The sequence below is a fragment of the Coregonus lavaretus genome, assembly GCF_964263955.1.
Source record: "Coregonus lavaretus genome assembly, contig: HAP1_SCAFFOLD_358, whole genome shotgun sequence".
Taxonomy (NCBI): Eukaryota; Metazoa; Chordata; class Actinopteri; order Salmoniformes; family Salmonidae; genus Coregonus; species Coregonus lavaretus.
Window position 1 is genome coordinate 131,072 of NW_028166433.1, and position 20,744 is coordinate 151,815.

The 20,744-nt window shown below is 46.0% G+C and overlaps 1 protein-coding gene and 1 pseudogene across 2 annotated transcripts in view; both read right to left on the reverse strand.

Annotated features, from left to right (window-relative positions):
* LOC311114714 (ephexin-1-like) overlaps window positions 1-18,831 on the reverse strand; it is a 44,048-nt pseudogene extending 25,217 nt beyond the window's left edge. The window contains exons 1-2 of the transcript in view: window positions 18,083-18,831; window positions 16,921-17,212 (exon numbers count right to left, since the gene is read on the reverse strand). The product of the transcript in view is annotated as an ephexin-1-like (transcript). The remainder of the gene's footprint in view (window positions 1-16,920; window positions 17,213-18,082) is intronic.
* Window positions 17,160-20,744, reverse strand: part of LOC311114722 (olfactory receptor 1M1-like) — a gene marked incomplete at both ends in the record, with an annotated part of 62,181 nt that continues 58,596 nt past the window's right edge. Inside the window, 2 exons of the mRNA XM_084189962.1 lie at window positions 17,160-17,212; window positions 18,083-18,202. Coding sequence (XP_084046088.1) covers window positions 17,160-17,212; window positions 18,083-18,202 — 173 coding nt within the window. The remainder of the gene's footprint in view (window positions 17,213-18,082; window positions 18,203-20,744) is intronic.

The following is a 20,744-nucleotide window of genomic DNA, read 5'->3' on the forward strand; positions in this document are numbered from 1 at the left end:
TTGGCTGTTCCATAGCTACTGAGATGTAAGGGACTGGATTGGCTGTTCCATAGCTACTGAGGTGTAAGGTACTGGATTGGCTGTTCCATAGCTACTGTGATGTAAGGGACTGGATTGGCTTTTCCATACCTACTGAGGTGTAAGGGACTGGATTGGCTGTACTATAGCTACTGAGGTGTTAGGGACTGGATTGGCTGTACCATAGCTACTGAGGTGTAAGGGTCTGGATTGGCTGTTCCATAGCTACTGAGGTGTAAGGGATTGGCTGTACCATAGCTACTGAGGTGTAGGGGACTGGATTGGCAGTAACATAGCTACTGAGGTGCAAGGGACTGGATTGGCTGTACCATATCTACTGAGTTTTAAGGGAATGGATTGGCTGTACCATAGCTACTGAGGTGCAAGGGACTGGGTTGGATGTTCCATAAATACTGAGGTGTAAGGGACTGGATTGGCTGTACCATAGCTACTGAGGTGTAAGGGACTGGATTGGCTGTACCATAGCTAATGAGGTGTAAGGGACTGGATTGGCTGTTCCATAGCTACAGAGGTGTAAAGGATTGGATTGTCTGTTCCATAGCTACTGAGGTGTAAGGGATTGGCTGTACCATAGCTACTGAGGTGTAAGGGACTGGATTGGCAGTAACATATCTACTGAGGTGTAAGGGACTGGATTGGCTGTACCATAGCTACTGAGGTGCAAGGGACTGGATTGGCTGTACTATATCTACTGAGGTTTAAGGGAATGGATTGGCTGTACCATAGCTACTGAGGTGCAAGGGACTGGATTGGCTGTAACATAGCTACTAAGGTGAAAGTGACTGGATTGGCTATACCATAGCTACTGAGGTGTAATGGTCTGGATTGGATTTTCCATAGCTACTGAGGTGTAAGATACTGGATTTACTGTTCCATAGCTATTTAGGTGTAACTGACTGGATTGGCTGTACCATAGCTACTGAGGTGTAATGGACTGGATTGGCTGTTCCATAGCTACTGATGTGTAAGGGACTGGATTGGCTGTACCATAGCTACTGAGGTGTAACAGACTGGATTGGCTTTACCATAGCTACTGAGGTGTAAGGGACTGGATTGGATGTTCCATGGCTACTTTGGTATAAGGGACTGGATTGGCTGCTCCATAGATACTGAGGTGTAAGGGACTGGATTGGCTGTACCATAGCTACTGATGTGTAAGGGAATGGATTGGCTGTTCCATAGCTACAGAGGTGTAAGGGACTGGATTGGCTGTTACATAGCTACTGAGGTGAAAGGGAATGGATTGGCTGTACAATAGCTACTGAGGTGTAAGGGTCTGGATTGGCTGTACCATAGCTACTGAGGTGTAAGGGACTGGATTTTCTGTTCCATAGCTACTGAGGTCTAAGGGACTGGATTGGCTGTTCCATAGCTACTGCGGTGTAAGGGACTGGATTTTCTGTTCCATAGCTACTGAGGTGTAAGGGACTGGATTGGCTGTTCCATAGCTACTGGGGTGTAAAGGATTGGCTGTACATTAGCTACTGAGGTGTAAGGGACTGGATTGGCTGTACCATAGCTACTGAGGTGTAAGGGATTGGCAGTTCCATAGCTACAGAGGTGTAAGGGATTGGATTGGCTGTTCCATAGCAACTGAGGTGTTAGGGATTGGCTGTACCATAGCTACTGAGGTGTAAGGGACTGGATTGGATGTAACATAGCTACTAAGGTGAAAGGGACTGGATTTTCTGTTCCATAGCTACTGAGGTGTAACTGACTGGATTGGCTGTACCATAGCTACTGAGGTGTAAGGGACTGGATTGGCTGTTCCATAGCTACTGATGTGTAAGGGACTGGATTGGCTGTTCCATAGCTACAGAGGTGTAAGGGATTGGATTGGCTGTTCCAAAGCTACTGAGGTGAAAGTGACTGGATTGGCTGTACCGTAGCTATTGAGGTGTAAGGGACTGGATTGGCTGTCCCATAGCTACTGAGGTGTAAGGGCCTGGATTGGCTGTTCCATAGCTACTGAGGTGTAAGGGTCTGGATTGGCTTTTCCATAGCTACTGAGGTGTAAGGGACTGGATTGGCTGTTCCATAGCTACTGAGGTGTAAGGGCCTGGATTGGCTGTTCCATAGCTACTGAGGTGTAAGGGACTGGATTGGCTGTACCATATCTACTGATGTGTAAGGGACTGGATTGGCTGTTCCATAGCTACTGAGGTGTAAGGGACTGATTGGCTGTACCATAGCTACTGAGGTGTAAGGGATTGGCTGTACCAGAGCTACTGAGGTGTAAGGGACTGGATTGGCTGTTCCATAGCTACAGAGGTGTAATGGACTGTATTGGCTGTACCATATTTACTTAAGTGTAAGGGACTGGACTGGCTGTACAATAGCTACTGAGGTGTAAGGGACTGGACTGGCTGTACCATAGCTACTGATGTGTAACGGACTGGATTGGCTGTTCATAGCTACAGAGGTGTAAGGGATTGGATTGGCTGTTCCATAGCTACTGGGGTGTAAGGGTTTGGCTGTACCATACCTACTGAGGTGTAGTGGACTGGATTGGCTGTTCCATAGCTACAGAGGTGTAAGGGACTGGATTGGCTGTACCATAGCTACTGAGGTGTAAGGGACTGGATTGGCTGTTCCATAGCTACTGAGGTGTAAGGGTCTGGATTGGCTTTTCCATAGCTACTGAGGTGTAAGGGACAGGATGTTCTGTTCCATAGCTACTGAGGTGTAAGGGACTGGATTGGCTGTTCCATAGCTACTGAGGTGTAAGGGACTGGATTGGCTGTACCATAGCTACTGAGGTGTAAGGGACTGGATTGGCTGTTCCATAGTTACTGAGGTGTAAGGGACTGGATTTTCTGTTCCATAGCTACTGAGGTGTAAGGGACTGGAATAACTGTACCACAGATACTGAGGTGTAAGGGATTGGCTGTACCATAGCTACTGAGGAATAAGTGATTGGCTGTTCCATAGCTACTGAGATGTAAGGGTCTGGATTGGCTTATCCATAGCTACTGAGGTCTAAGGGACTGGTTTGGCTGTACCATAGCTACTGAGGTGTAAGGGACTGGATTGGCTGTACCATAGCTACTGAGGTGTAAGGGATTGGCTGTACCAACGCTACTGAGGTGTAAGGGACTGGACTGGCTGTACCATAGCTGCTGAGGTGTAAGGGACTGGATTTTCTGTTCCATAGCTACTGAGGTGTAACTGACTGTATTGGCTGTACCATAGATACTGAGGTGTACGGGATTGGCTGTACCAGAGCTACTGAGGTGTAAGGGACTGGATTGGCTGTTCCATAGCTACAGAGGTGTAAAGGACTGTATTGACTGTACCATAGCTACTTAAGTGTAAGGGATTGGCTGTAACATAGCTACTGATGTGTAAGGGACTGGATTGGCTGTTCCATAGCTACAGAGGTGTAAGGGATTGGATTGGCTGTTCCATAGCTATTGAGGTGTACAGCCAATCCAGTCCCTTACACCTCAGTAGCTATGGCACTGCCAATCCAGTCAGTTACACCTCAGTTGCTATGGAACAGAATATCCAGTCCCTCACACCTCAGTAGCTATGGAACAGCCAATCCCTTACACCTCAGTATCTATTGTACTGCCAATCCGGTCTTACACCTCAGTAGCTATGGAACAGCCAATCCAGTCCCTTACACCTCAGTAGCAATGTACAGCCAATCCAGTCTCTTACACCTCAGTAGCTATGGAACATCCAATCCCTTACACCTCAGTATCTATTGTACTGCCAATCCGGTCTTACACCTCAGTAGCTATGGAACAGCCAATCCAGTCCATTACACCTCAGTAGCTATGGAACAGCCAATCCAGTCCCTTTCACCTTAGTAGCTATGTTACAGCCAATCCAGTCCCTTGCACCTCAGTAGCTATGGTACAGCCAATCCAGTCCCTTACACCTCTGTAGCTATGGAACAGCCAATCCAGTCCCTTACACCTCAGTAGGTATGGTACAGCCAAACCCTTACACCTCAGTAGCTATGGAACAGCCAATCCAATCCCTTACACCTCTGTAGCTATGAACAGCCAATCCAGTCCCTTACACATCAGTAGCTATGGTACAGCCAGTCCAGTCCCTTACACCTCAGTAGCTATGGTACAGCCAGTCCAGTCCCTAACACTTAAGTAGCTATGGTACAGCCAATACAGTCCTTTACACCTCTGTAGCTATGGAACAGCCAATCCAGGCCCTTACACCTCAGTAGCTCTGGTACAGCCAATCCCTTACACCTCAGTAGCTATGGTACAGCCAATCAGTCCCTTACACCTCAGTAGCTATGGAACAGCCAATCCAGTCCCTTACACATCAGTAGATATGGTACATCCAATCCAGTCCCTTACACCTCTGTAGCTATGGAACAGCCAATCCAGTCCCTTTCACATCATTAGCTATGGTACAGCCAATCCAGTCCCATACACCTCAGTAGCGCTGGTATAGCCAATCCCTTACACCTCAGTAGCTATGGAACAGCCAATCCAGTCCCTTACACCTCAGTAGCTATGGTACAGCCAATCCAGTCCCTTACACCTCAGTAGCTATGGCACTGCCAATCCAGTCAGTTACACCTCAGTTTCTATGGAACAGAATATCCAGTCCCTCACACCTCAGTAGCTATGGAACAGCCAATCCCTTACACCTCAGTATCTATTGTACTGCCAATCCGGTCTTACACCTCAGTAGCTATGGAACAGCCAATCCAGTCCCTTACACCTCAGTAGCTATGGTACAGCCAATCCAGTCTCTTACACCTCAGTAGCTATGGAACATCCAATCCCTTACACCTCAGTATCTATTGTACTGCCAATCCGGTCTTACACCTCAGTAGCTATGGAACAGCCAATCCAGTCCATTACACCTCAGTAGCTATGGAACAGCCAATCCAGTCCCTTTCACCTTAGTAGCTATGTTACAGCAAATCCAGTCCCTTGCACCTCAGTAGCTATGGTACAGCCAATCCATTCCCTTAAACCTCAGCAGATATGGTACAACCAATCCAGGCCCTTGCACCTCAGTAGCTATGGTACAGCCAATCCAGTCCCTTACACCTCAGTAGCTATGGTACAGCCAATCCAGTCCCTTACACCTCAGTAGCTATGGTACAGCCAATCCCTTACACCTCAGTAGCTATGGAACAGCCAATCCAATCCTTTACACCTCTGTAGCTATGGAACAGCCAATCCAGTCCCTTACACCTCAGTAGCTATGGAACAGCCAATCCAGTCCCTTACACCTCAGTAGCTATTGAACAGAAAATCCTGTCCCTTACACCTCAGTAGCTATGGAAAAGCCAATCCAAACCCTTACATCTCAGTAGCTATGGAACAGCCAATCCAGTCCCTTACTCCTCAGTAGCTATGGAACAGAAAATCCTGTCCCTTACACCTCAGTAGCTATGGAAAAGCCAATCCAGACCCTTACACCTCAGTAGCTATGGAACAGCCAATCCAGGCCCTTACACCTCAGTAGCTATGGAACAGCCAATCCAGTCCCTTACACCTCAGTAGCTACGGTACAGCCAATCCAGTCACTTTCACCTCAGTAGCTTTGGAACAGCCAATCCAATCCCTTACACCTCTGTAGCTATGTAACAGCCAATCCAGTCCCTTACACATCAGTAGCTATGGAACAGCCAATCCAGTCCCTTACACCTCAGTAGCTATGGTACAGCCAATCCAGTCAGTTACACCTCAGTAGCTATGGAACAGCAAATCCAGTCCCTTTCACCTTAGTAGCTATGTTACAGCCAATCCAGTCCCTTACACCTCAGTAGGTATGTTGCAGCCAATCCCATACAACTCAGTAGCTATGTTACAGCCAATCCAGTCCCTTACACCTCAGTAGCTATGGTACAGCCAATCCCTAACACCTCAGTTGCTATGGAACAGCCAATCCAATCCCTTACACCTCTGTAGCTATGGAACTGCCAATCCAGTCCCTTACACCTCAGTAGCTATGGTACAGCCAATCCAGTCCCTTACACCTCAGTAGCTAATGTACAGCCAATCCTTTACACCCCAGTAGCTATGGAACAGCCAATCCATTCCCTTTCACCTCAGTAGCTATGGAACAGCCAATCCAGTCCCTTACACCTCTGTAGCTATGGAACAGCCAATCCATTCCCTTACACATCAGTAGCTATGGTACAGCCAATCCAGTCCCTTACACCTCAGTATCTATGGAGCAGCCAATCCAGTCCCTTATACCAAAGTAGCCATGGAACATCCAATCCAGTCCCTTACACCTCAGTAGCTATGGTAAAGCCAATCCAGTCTGTTACACCTCAGTAGCTATGGTACAGCCAATCCAGTCCCTTACACATCAGTAGCTATGGAACAGCCAATCCAGTCCCTTACACCTCAGTAGCTATGGTACAGCCAATCCAGTCAGTTACACCTAAATAGCTATGGAACAGTAAATCCAGTATCTTACACCTCAGTAGCTATGGAAAATCCAATCCAGACCATTACACCTCAGTAGCTATGGTACAGCCAATCCAGTCCCTTTCACCTTAGTAGCTATGTTACAGCCAATCCAGTCACTTGCACCTCAGTAGCTATGGTACAGCCAATCCATTCCCTTAAACCTCAGTAGATATGGTACAGCCAATCCAGTCCCTTGCACCTCAGTAGCTATGGTACAGCCAATCCAGTCCCTTACACCTCAGTAGCTATGTTACTGCCAATCCAGTCCCTTTCACCTCAGTAGCTATGGTACAGCCAATCCCTTACACCTCAGTAGCTATGGAACAGCCAATCCAATCCTTTACACCTCTGTAGCGATGGAACAGCCAATCCAGTCCCTTACACCTCATTAGCTATGGTACAGCCAATCCAGTCCCTTACACCTCAGTAGCTATGGTACAGCCAATCCAGTCCCTTACACCTCAGTAGCTATGGAACATCCAACCCAGTCCCTTGCACCTCAGTAGCTATGGTACAGCCAATCCATTCCCTTAAACCTCAGTAGATATGGTACAGCCAATCCAGTCCCTTGCACCTCAGTAGCTATGTTACTGCCAATCCAGTCCCTTACACCTCAGTAGCTATGGTACAGCCAATCCCTTACACCTCAGTAGCTATGGAACAGCCAATCCAGACCCTTACACCTCAGTAGCTATGGTACAGCCAATCCAGTCCCTAACACCTCAGTAGCTATAGTACAGCCAATCCAGTCCCTTACACCTCAGTAGCTATGGAACATCCAATCCAGTCCCTTACATCTCAGTAGCTATAGTACAGCCATTCCAGTCCCTTACACCTCAGTAGGTATGGAAAAGCCAATCCAGTCCCTTACATCTCAGTAGCTATGGAACAGCCAATCCAGTACCTTACACCTCAGTAGCTATGGAACAGCCAATCCAGTCCCTTACATCTCAGTAGCTATGGAACAGCCAATCCAGTCCCTTACACCTCAGTAGGTATGGAAAAGCCAATCCAGTCCCTTACATCTCAGTAGCTATGGAACAGCCAATCCAGTCCCTTACACCTCAGTAGCTATGGAACAGCCAATCCAGTCCCTTACACCTCAGTAGCTATGGAACAGCCAATCCAGTCCCTTACACCTCAGTAGGTATGGAATAGCCAATCCAGTCCCTTACATCTCAGTAGCTATGTAACAGCCAATCCAGTCCCTTACACCTCAGTAGCTATGGTACAGCCAATCCAGTCCCTTTCACCTCAGTAGCTATGGTACAGCCAATCCAGTCCCTTTCACATCAGTAGCTATGGAACATCCAATCCAGTATCTTACACCTCAGTAGGTATGGAATAGCCAATCCAGTCCCTTACATCTCAGTAGCTATGAAACAGCCAATCCAGTCACTTACACCTCAGTAGCTATGGAACAGCCAATCCCTTACACCTCAGTAGCTATCGTACAGCCAATCCAGTCCCTTACACCTCAGTAGCTAATGTACAGCCAATCCTTTACACCCCAGTAGCTATGGAACAGCCAATCCAGTCCCTTACACCTCAGTAGCTATGGAACAGAAAATCCAGTCCCTTACACCGCAGTAGCTATGGAACAGCCAATCCAGTCCCTTAGACCTCAGTAGCTATGGAACAGAAAATCCAGTCCCTTACACCTCAGTAGCTATGGTACAGCCAATCCAGACCCTTACACCTCAGTAGCTATTGTACAGCCAATCCATTCCCTTTCACCTCAGTAGCTATGTAACAGCCAATCCAGTCCCTTACACCTCTGTAGCTATGGAACAGCCAATCCATTCCCTTACACATCAGTAGCTATGGTACAGCCAATCCAGTCCCTTACACCTCAGTATCTATGGAGCAGCCAATCCAGTCCCTTATACCAAAGTAGCCATGGAACATCCAATCCAGTCCCTTACACCTCAGTAGCTATGGTAAAGCCAATCCAGTCTGTTACACCTCAGTAGCTATGGTACAGCCAATCCAGTCCCTTACACATCAGTAGCTATGGAACAGCCAATCCAGTCCCTTACACCTCAGTAGCTATGGTACAGCCAATCCAGTCAGTTACACCTAAATAGCTATGGAACAGTAAATCCAGTATCTTACACCTCAGTAGCTATGGAAAATCCAATCCAGACCATTACACCTCAGTAGCTATGGTACAGCCAATCCAGTCCCTTGCACCTCAGTAGCTATGGTACAGCCAATCCAGTCCCTTACACCTCAGTAGCTATGTTACTGCCAATCCAGTCCCTTACACCTCAGTAGCTATGGTACAGCCAATCCCTTACACCTCAGTAGCTATGGAACAGCCAATCCAATCCTTTACACCTCTGTAGCGATGGAACAGCCAATCCAGTCCCTTACACCTCATTAGCTATGGTACAGCCAATCCAGTCCCTTACACCTCAGTAGCTATGGTACAGCCAATCCAGTCCCTTACACCTCAGTAGCTATGGAACATCCAACCCAGTCCCTTGCACCTCAGTAGCTATGGTACAGCCAATCCTTTCCCTTAAACCTCAGTAGATATGGTACAGCCAATCCAGTCCCTTGCACCACAGTAGCTATGTTACTGCCAATCCAGTCCCTTACACCTCAGTAGCTATGGTACAGCCAATCCCTTACACCTCAGTAGCTATGGAACAGCCAATCCAGACCCTTACACCTCAGTAGCTATGGTACAGCCAATCCAGTCCCTAACACCTCAGTAGCTATAGTACAGCCAATCCAGTCCCTTACACCTCAGTAGCTATGGAACATCCAATCCAGTCCCTTACATCTCAGTAGCTATGGAACAGCCAATCCAGACCCTTACACCTCAGTAGCTATGGTACAGCCAATCCAGTCCCTAACACCTCAGTAGCTATAGTACAGCCAATCCAGTCCCTTACACCTCAGTAGCTATGGAACATCCAATCCAGTCCCTTACATCTCAGTAGCTATGGAACAGCCAATCCAGTACCTTACACCTCAGTAGCTATGGAACAGCCAATCCAGTCCCTTACATCTCAGTAGCTATGGAACAGCCAATCCAGTCCCTTACACCTCAGTAGGTATGGAAAAGCCAATCCAGTCCCTTACATCTCAGTAGCTATGGAACAGCCAATCCAGTCCCTTACACCTCAGTAGCTATGGAACAGCCAATCCAGTCCCTTACACCTCAGTAGCTATGGTACAGCCAATCCAGTCCCTTTCACCTCAGTAGCTATGGAACAGCCAATCCAGTCCCTTACACCTCTGTAGCCATGGAACAGCCAATCCATTCCCCTACACATCAGTAGCTATGGAACATCCAATCCAGTATCTTACACCTCAGTAGGAATGGAATAGCCAATCCAGTCCCTTACATCTCAGTAGCTATGAAACAGCCAATCTAGTCACTTACACCTCAGTAGCTATGGAACAGCCAATCCCTTACACCTCAGTAGCTATCGTACAGCCAATCCAGTCCCTTACACCTCAGTAGGTATGGAATAGCCATTCCAGTCCCTTACATCTCAGTAGCTATGGTACAGCCATTCCAGTCCCTTACATCTCAGTAGCTATGGAACAGCCAATCCAGTACCTTACACCTCAGTAGCTATGGAACAGCCAATCCAGTCCCTTACATCTCAGTAGCTATGGAACAGCCAATCCCTTACACCTCAGTAGCTATCGTACAGCCAATCCAGTCCCTTACACCTCAGTAGGTATGGAATAGCCAATCCAGTCCCTTACATCTCAGTAGCTATAGTACAGCCATTCCAGTCCCTTACATCTCAGTAGCTATGGAACAGCCAATCCAGTACCTTACACCTCAGTAGCTATGGAACAGCCAATCCAGTCCCTTACATCTCAGTAGCTATGGAACAGCCAATCCAGTCCCTTACACCTCAGTAGGTATGGAAAAGCCAATCCAGTCCCTTACATCTCAGTAGCTATGGAACAGCCAATCCAGTCCCTTACACCTCAGTAGCTATGGAACAGCCAATCCAGTCCCTTACACCTCAGTAGCTATGGTACAGCCAATCCAGTCCCTTTCACCTCAGTAGCTATGGAACAGCCAATCCAGTCCCTTACACCTCTGTAGCCATGGAACAGCCAATCCATTCCCCTACACATCAGTAGCTATGGAACATCCAATCCAGTATCTTACACCTCAGTAGGAATGGAATAGCCAATCCAGTCCCTTACATCTCAGTAGCTATGAAACAGCCAATCTAGTCACTTACACCTCAGTAGCTATGGAACAGCCAATCCCTTACACCTCAGTAGCTATGGTACAGCCAATCCAGTCCCTTACACCTCAGTAGCTATGTTACTGCCAATCCAGTCCCTTACACCTCAGTAGCTATGGTACAGCCAATCCCTTACACCTCAGTAGCTATGGAACAGCCAATCCAATCCTTTACACCTCTGTAGCGATGGAACAGCCAATCCAGTCCCTTACACCTCATTAGCTATGGTACAGCCAATCCAGTCCCTTACACCTCAGTAGCTATGGTACAGCCAATCCAGTCCCTTACACCTCAGTAGCTATGGAACATCCAACCCAGTCCCTTGCACCTCAGTAGCTATGGTACAGCCAATCCTTTCCCTTAAACCTCAGTAGATATGGTACAGCCAATCCAGTCCCTTGCACCACAGTAGCTATGTTACTGCCAATCCAGTCCCTTACACCTCAGTAGCTATGGTACAGCCAATCCCTTACACCTCAGTAGCTATGGAACAGCCAATCCAGACCCTTACACCTCAGTAGCTATGGTACAGCCAATCCAGTCCCTAACACCTCAGTAGCTATAGTACAGCCAATCCAGTCCCTTACACCTCAGTAGCTATGGAACATCCAATCCAGTCCCTTACATCTCAGTAGCTATTGAACAGCCAATCCAGTACCTTACACCTCAGTAGCTATGGAACAGCCAATCCAGTCCCTTACATCTCAGTAGCTATGGAACAGCCAATCCAGTCCCTTACACCTCAGTAGGTATGGAAAAGCCAACCCAGTCCCTTACATCTCAGTAGCTATGGAACAGCCAATCCAGTCCCTTACACCTCAGTAGCTATGGAACAGCCAATCCAGTCCCTTACACCTCATTAGCTATGGTACAGCCAATCCAGTCCCTTACACCTCAGTAGCTATGGTACAGCCAATCCAGTCCCTTACACCTCAGTAGCTATGGAACATCCAACCCAGTCCCTTGCACCTCAGTAGCTATGGTACAGCCAATCCTTTCCCTTAAACCTCAGTAGATATGGTACAGCCAATCCAGTCCCTTGCACCACAGTAGCTATGTTACTGCCAATCCAGTCCCTTACACCTCAGTAGCTATGGTACAGCCAATCCCTTACACCTCAGTAGCTATGGAACAGCCAATCCAGACCCTTACACCTCAGTAGCTATGGTACAGCCAATCCAGTCCCTAACACCTCAGTAGCTATAGTACAGCCAATCCAGTCCCTTACACCTCAGTAGGTATGGAATAGCCAATCCAGTCCCTTACATCTCAGTAGCTATAGTACAGCCATTCCAGTCCCTTACATCTCAGTAGCTATGGTACAGCCAATCCAGTCCCTTACACCTCAGTAGCTATGGAACAGCCAATCCAGTCCCTTACACCTCAGTAGGTATGGAATAGCCAAGCCAGTCCCTTACATCTCAGTAGCTATGTAACAGCCAATCCAGTCCCTTACACCTCAGTAGCTATGGTACAGCCAATCCAGTCCCTTTCACCTCAGTAGCTATGGAACAGCCAATCCATTCCCTTACACATCAGTAGCTATGGAACATCCAATCCAGTATCTTACACCTCAGTAGGTATGGAATAGCCAATCCAGTCCCTTACATCTCAGTAGCTATGAAACATCCAATCCAGTCACTTACACCTCAGTAGCTATGGAACAGCCAATCCCTTACACCTCAGTAGCTATCGTACAGCCAATCCAGTCCCTTACACCTCAGTAGGTATGGAATAGCCAATCCAGTCCCTTACATCTCAGTAGCTATGGTACAGCCAATCCAGTCCCTTTCACCTCAGTAGCTATGGAACAGCCAATCCAGTCCCTTACACCTCTGTAGCTATGGAACAGCCAATCCAGTCCCTTACACATCAGTAGCTATGGAACAGCAAATCCAGTCCCTTACACCTCAGTAGCTATGGAACAGCCAATCCAATCCCTTATACCTCAGTAGCTATGGTACAGCCAATCCATTCCCTTACACCTCAGTAGGTATGGAATAGCGAATCCAGTCCCTTACATCTCAGTAGCTATAGTACAGCCATTCCAGTCCCTCACACCTCAGTGGCTATGGTACAGCCAATCCAGTCACTTACACCTCAGTAGCTATGGAACAGCCAATCCCTTACACCTCAGTAGCTATCGTACAGCCAATCCAGTCCCTTACACCTCAGTAGGTATGGAATAGCCAATCCAGTCCCTTACATCTCAGTAGCTATGGTACAGCCAATCCAGTCCCTTTCACCTCAGTAGCTATGTTACAGCCAATCCAGTCCCTTACACCTCAGTAGCTATGGAACAGCCAATCCATTCCCTTACACATCAGTAGCTATGGAACATCCAATCCAGTCCGTTACACCTCAGTAGGTATGGAATAGCCAATCCAGTCCCTTACATCTCAGTAGCTATAGTACAGCCATTCCAGTCCCTTACACCTCAGTAGCTATGGAACAGCCAATCCAATCCCTTATGCCTCAGTAGCTATGGTACAGCCAATCCAGTCCCTTACACCTCAGTAAGTATGGAATAGCCAATCCAGTCCCTTACATCTCAGTAGCTATGGAACAGCCAATCCAGTCCCTTACACCTCAGTAGCTATGGAACAGCCAATCCAGTCCCTTACACCTCAGTAGCTATGGTACAGCCAATCCAGTCCCTTACACCTCAGTAGCTATGGAACAGCCAATCCAGTCCCTTACACCTCAGTAGCTATGGTACAGCCAATCCAGTCCCTTACACCTCAGTAGCTATGGAACTGCCAGTCCAGTACTGTAAGATCATCCTTAACAAAATCCTTACTAGGTCGTTTACACAAACATCAACCTATCTTTCTAAAATCATCCACCCATTACTGTACATCTTTCCTGTAGATTCAAGATTGTTTTGAGAGTGTGTGGGGGTTGAAAAAGTTCAACAACAATTGTTATACAACTCCTATGAAAAAAACAATTGGACAGAGATAAGATAAGATAATTTTCCAAACTATAAGTCGTAATCAGCTTTGACTACAGGTTGAATAATGGTTTGACTTTGTCTCAAAGGACTCTAATCCTTCAAGAAGGAAATATCAATGGTTACAGTCTTTGATGCGTAGGTAATCTAAGAACATCATCTCTTTTCATCCTATTTTATAATGGTCCCATACATTTTACAACGTACTCTTGTTTAAATAGGGCGCCTGACTCTCGGACCTATCTGGTCATACATAAAGAAATGTCCCTCACACCCTAAAAGCCTATCTCACAGGCTGGGCAATGTCTACCAGGGACCAGGAAACAGTCCTGGAGAAATGAACTGTCTGTGTCTATTCCTGGAAACCTGCACCATGTACAGGTGCCACCTTTATTTTGGGTAATAAACAAAAAGGGGGAATGGTTGAAGTAAAAACAGCATACCATACTACCGTAGAATGCATAAGTGTAGTCACACGTGTTCTTCGTCCATTGGCCTACACATTCATGTATCTGACTACTTTGTTGACAGTAGCAATGTATTATGGTGTGTAGTAAAGGTTAACAACCCACTGAGCACAGACATCAGTTCAACATCTAGTTTTGATTTTCACTTGGTTGAGTTGTCAACTAATGTGAATTCATTGTGAAATCGACAAAAAAATTTACCCTGTCATTGGATTTAGGTTAAAAGTTTGGTGAAAAAAATGAAATTCCATTACGGGAATCTCCAGCCTCAGGCTATATGAAGCTTGTAGGCTGGAGGTTAAAGGTGGCTAGAAGAACAGGCATCACTCACTCACATTTGTTAAAACAACACATATTTTAAAACAATGGAACCGGTTCCTCTGGTTTCATTAGCTTTCATTGGCTCTCAAGCCTGTGTTCTCTGTAGAACAATACAACCGCTCCTGTTCTGCGGTCTATGGAAAACCACAGAATAACAACAATGATACCCCAGACAGACTGGCTGGCTGATTTTAGGAAAGGGGTCAGGGGTTCTTGTGTCCATCAATGGGATATAAAGAGCAGTTGTGTAAAATACTTTGAAGTACTACTCTTAAGTCGTTTTGTGGGGTATCTGTACTTTACTATTTATATTTTTGACTACTTTTACTTTTACTTCACTACATTCCTGAAGAAAATAAGGTACTTTTTACTTCATACATTTTCCCTGACACCCAAAAGTACTCCTTACATTTCGATTGCTTTAGCAGGACAGGAACATTTTCTAATTCACACACTAATCAAGAGAACATCCCTGGTCGTCCCTACTGCCTCTGATCTGGCGGACTCATTAAACACAAATGCTTCATTTGTAAATTATGTCTGAGTGTTTGTGCCCCTGGTTATCTGTAAATTAAAAAAAACAAGAAAAGCATGCTTTCTGGTTTGCTTAAAGGGATACTTCAGGATTTTGGCACTAAAGCCCTTTATCTACTTCCCCAGAGTCAGATGAACTTGTGGAAACCATTTTTGTCTCTGCGTGCAGTTTGAAGGAAGTTGCTAACTAGCATTAGCACAATTGCTAACTAGCATTAGTGCAATGACTGGCAGTCTATGGTATCTATAGCACAGTGACTGAAAGTCTATGGTAACTGCTAGCATGCTACTGTAGTAGATACCATAGACTTCCAGTCATTGCTCTAACACTAGTTAGCATTGGCTCACGAAACTACCTCATACTTTCCCCCTTCTGATAACCAGGTGGCGAATCGCATCTCTGCATGTCTGGCAGACATATCAGTGTGGATGTCGGATCACCACCTGAAGCTGAACCTCGGCAAGACGGAGCTGCTGTTCCTCCCAGGGAAGGACTGCCCGCTCCATGATCTCGCCATCACGGTTGACAACTCCATTGTGTCCTCCTCCCAGAGTGCAAAGAACCTTGGCGTGACCCTGGACAACACCCTGTCGTTCTCTGCTAACATCAAAGCGGTGACCCGATCCTGTAGGTTCATGCTCTACAACATTCGTATAGTACGACACTACCTTACACAGGAAGCGGCACAGGTCCTAATCCAGGCACTTGTCATCTCCCGTCTGGATTACTGCAACTCGCTGTTGGCTGGGCTCCCTGCCTGTGCCATTAAACCCCTACAACTCATCCAGAACGCTGCAGCCTGTCTGGTGTTCAACCTTCCCAAGTTCTCTCACGTCACCCCGCTCCTCCGAACACTCCACTGGCTTCCAGTTGAAGCTCGCATCTGCTACAAGACCATGATGCTTGCCTATGGAGCTGTGAGGGGAATGGCACCTCCTTACCTTCAGGCTCTGATCAGTCCCTACACCCAAACGAGGACATTGCGTTCTTCCACCTCTGGCCTGCTGGACCCCCTTACCTCTGCGGAAGCACAGTTCCCGCTCAGCCCAGTCAAAACTGTTCGCTACTCTGGCACCCCAATGGTGGAACAAGCTCCCTCATGACGCCAGGACAGCGGAGTCACTGACCACCTTCCGGAGACACTTGAAACCCTACCTCTTTAAGGAATACCTGGGATAGTATAAAAGTAATCCCCCGCCCCCCCCCCCCCACAAAATATATAAAATAATAATAATAATAATAATAATAATAATAATAATAAAACAATATAAAAAAATATATATACAAAAATTGTAAAGTGGTTGTCCCACTGGCTATCATAGGGTGAATGCACCAATTTGTAAGTCGCTCTGGATAAGAGCGTCTGCTAAATGACATAAATGTAATGTAAATGGATGCAGAGACATAAAAATGGTATCCTTTAGTTCATCTGACTCTGGGGAAGTAGATACAGGGCTTCATTGCCAACATCCCGAAGTATCCCTTTAATATAAGGAATTTGATATGATTTATACTATTACCTTTGAGACTTAAGTATATTTTAGCAATTACATTTACTTTTGATACTTAAGTACTTTCAGACTTTTACTCAATAAGTATTTTGCGGGTTGGCTTTCACTTTTACTTGAGTCATTTTCTATTAAGGTGTCTTTACTTTTACTCAAGTGAGACAATTGGGTAGTTTTTCCACCACTGCTAAAGAGATCCAGTTACCCAAGCAGCTCAGCTTTATACTCCAGAATTAGGGCCTTACATGAAGTTAGATGTAGACAAACTTCCGAACTTTCCTAAAACTGCTGTAGACATAGATTATCAGCATTCCATGCTACCTGAATCCCAGGTATTTTCAAACTGAAATGTGTTATTGTATTCTCAAACTTAATGACTGTCCACTGTAGCAGACAAAAGACACAGATGCTTGGTGAAATTCAGAGCGGAAGGGAAGAGGGGGGTATTCTATTCTTACGTTCAGGTTGTTCTGACGAGGCCAGCCTCTTCTTCCTCATGGAACTGTAGAAGCGGGAGTTCCTGCGGATGGGGCCGATGACCCTGTCATCCTCATCATCATCCTCCTCGTGGTTGCTGGAGTGCACTGGTGCTGCGGGCCGCTTCTCAGGGGGCTCCTGCAACTTTTGACCCCACTTGCCCCTGAACAGGGCCATCATCGCCATGGCAATTGGCTCCAGGCTCCGTGTGGGGTGTGTGTCACCCTCCTGTTCTCAGATCCGGGATGGTGGGGTAGTTCCTGTAGGGTTTGGCTTCAGGGCAGAGGAGAGAGTAGAATCCATCAAATGTTTGCCAGAATCCAGGAGAAAATCCATCCCTGTCAATCTCAAGTCCTGGCGAGGCAACACAACAACAACAACAACAACAACAACAACAACAACATCAACAACACAACACACACTTCAGGGCTCAGTCTCACATAGGTTAGCGACTGCACGGCACACTGAGGCCAAAGTAGCTCTCCCTAGTCTCTCTCTCCTCCCTCCTCCTCTCTCTCTCTCCTCCCCCCTCTCTCTCTACTCCTCCCTCTTCCTCCTCCCCCTGCCTGGGGGGCAGGAGTGTTGTTAGTTACTCATACAGCCATGGAGCCCCCTCTCTCTCCCTAAGCTGTAATGATTCTGTGTATGACTCGCCCTCTCTTTCCCTCCATCCCTCCGTGTACCACCCTGCACTGCAGTAGTATTCAAACTTTTGCAGCGGAGACCCCATTTCTTCCGACAGAATTTCTGGGGACACCATTTATTTTCTCATGATCCCACCCCACCCCAAATATAATGACACAACCTTAAAATCGGTACATTTTGATTTTTACATCAACAAATAACCTTCAATTCATTACATTTTCCTCTCTTATCAAAATGAAAAGAAACCAATACTCAATACATTTTAATTTTTCTATTTATCTTTCTCAAAAACATTTGTATATTGTCCCATACAATAATCTGTTCTCTTAATTTTTATTTTGCCGACCCCACTGCAGATCCCGACTTTGAATACCACTGCTGTACTGTCTGCTCTCGGCCTGCTGAAAGACATTCCAGAGCCCCGCCTGGCCTCACCTGCATGCCTGACTCTCTCTGCTCTGCTCTTCTGTGCTCTGGAGAACCAGAAAAGCCACTTACCTGTGCCAGGGAATTCAGCCACATGGCAATCACTGATCACTCCTTTAGGACTCCTTTTCTTTAAATCCCTCCTCTCAAGATCTTCGATGTGTTCCCCAGTGGTGTATACCATGTATTCTCCTGTATAGGGGTTATAGTCACACCTCAGAGGACACACTGCCAGTTCTTCTGTAGGTCCTCCAGTGTGGTACAGAACTGTGTGTTCAGCTGACGTGTAGCCTGTTGTCCTGCTTGTTGTGTGGTGGATGACGGCCTCTCTAAACCCGCTCCCCGCTGCCTTCCTTATCTCCAGGCAGCTGATCAGTAGAGTTTAAAGTTCGCTCTTTGTTTCTCCATGCAGCAGTAGCAGAGAGAATTCCAGGGCTCATTTATGACATAATGCAGAGAAAGGGACTCAGCGAGGCCTCGTCGTATGAGCAGATTTTTCGCCTCGCACCATCAAACTCCCTCCCTCTAACCAGACCAGATGGAGAGGGGCTGGGGGTCAAACACATTTACACAACACCCAAAAGATAGGGGAAGGAAGGCTGACAGAGTAACAACACAAGCTCACTGAAACTGCATGTCTTATACAGAACTCCACAGGAATAACTTTCTGTTTCTGTCTTGATCATCCAACCACAATAGTTGTTGTGTCACTGGGAAAGATTCTCATATCTAACAATAGATTAGAGGCACAATAAGGCACACAGATCTTCTTGACGTCTCAGTAAAAACAGAAACAATCTCACGTCACATTGACAAAACAACGATGGGGATAGATTGGGCAAGGCAGAGTCACCTTTCCAGACTCACCCTACTGACTCCTCTCCTCAGACGGGCGCGTTAGTGTGAATCACACAGCTTTGTTGACTGGATCTACCCAACCAATCATATTGAGCTGTTCTGTGTGGTCAAAGGTTATAGTTGTCATGAGACCAACATACTTTCCTGGGGAAGCCTTTCCTTGTAGGTAGATATCTACTAGAGTAATGTTTGAATATAGAGAAAGTGTGTAGGGAGGAGAGGTACAGTAGAAAGAAAAAAGAGAGAAGGAAAGTGTAAAGGATTTCTTAGATCAGTGATCAAAATAGGAATGTTTACTTATAGTGACTGTATCAGTACTCTCAGCCTCCCATTCGCAAAAGTATATTGAACAGGTTGGTTTCTGAACTGACAGACAGACAGACAGACAGACAGACAGACAGGCAGACAGACAGACAGACAGACAGACAGAGAGAGACAGACTTCAGATTCTAGTAGGGTTAAGCCGGGTGCTGCAGACTGTTCTAATGCCCTCGCCAATTCGTTGATATATATGTTGAAGAGGGTGGGGCTTAAACTGCATCCCTGTCTCACCCCACGGCCCTGTGGAAAGAAAATTTTTGTGAATTCTTGGTTGGTGAGTGGACCCCAGACCTCACAACCATAAAGGCCAATGGGTTCTATAACTGATTCAAGTATTTTTAGCCAGATCCTAATTGGTATGTCAAATGTTATGTTCCTTTTGATGGCATAGAAGGCCCTTCTTGCCTTGTCTCTCAGATCGTTCACAGCTTTGTGGAAGTTACCTGTGGCAGAGGCATGGGTATGTATAGTTTTTTGTGTGCTCTAGGGCAACAGTGTCTAGATGGAATTTGTATTTGTGGTCCTGGCAACTGGACCTTTTTTGGAACACCATTATTCTTGTCATACTGAGATTTACTGTCAGGGCCCAGGTCTGACAGAATCTGTGCAGAAGATCTAGTTGCTGCTTTAGGCCCTCCTTGGTTGGTGACAGAAGCACCAGATCATCAGCAAACAGTAGACATTTGACTTCAGATTCTAGTAGGGTGAGTTGACGTGTACCTATGATGAAAATTACAGGCCTCTCTCATCTTTTTAAGTGGGAGAACTTGCACAATTAGTGGCTGACTAAATACTTTTTTCCCCACTGTATGTCATGCAATAAAATGCAAATTAATTACTTAAAAATCATACAATGTGATTTTCTGGATTTTTTGTTTTAGATTCCGTCTCTCACAGTTGAAGTGTACCTATGATAAAAATTACAGACCTCTACATGCTTTGTAAGTAGGAAAACCTGCAAAATCGGCAGTGTATCAAATACTTGTTCTCCCCACTGTATGTCCCTCCTTGAGGTTGAAGTATTGTGTAGCCTGGTTAGACATATTTCTGCCCTGTCTTTCTAGTTCACGGGTCAAGAGTGCCGTTTGTAAACTCCAACCACAGTGTGGTTATCTGAGTCGAGCGATGGATTTAATCTACCTACTAAATGCATTGTTAAAATTCCACACCTGAAGTCTGTTGATAATAATATGACAACTACTGTGGTTAACTATTAACCTATGCTCCAGGATAGAACATTTCTACAAAGTGTTTTTACATTTTAAGCATATTTTAACACTAACAAACACTTTGTACTTCTTTTTTTACAGTTAACATAAACCAGGCCCTGTTGTTACCTCATATCCCAACGATAATGCCTTGCATTATGCCTGTGAAGAAAACACTTTAATTTGCTCATTTTGCCATTGGCTCAACCATTGGCTCAACTTACCCCAAGGCAAACATTTTGACTATATTAACCCACACAGCTACAAGGATGCACTTCATGCTAGGTTTAGGACTTCATATTGAAGCTTATAGAGATCCCATCTGATGTATATAACTATCTTAAAAT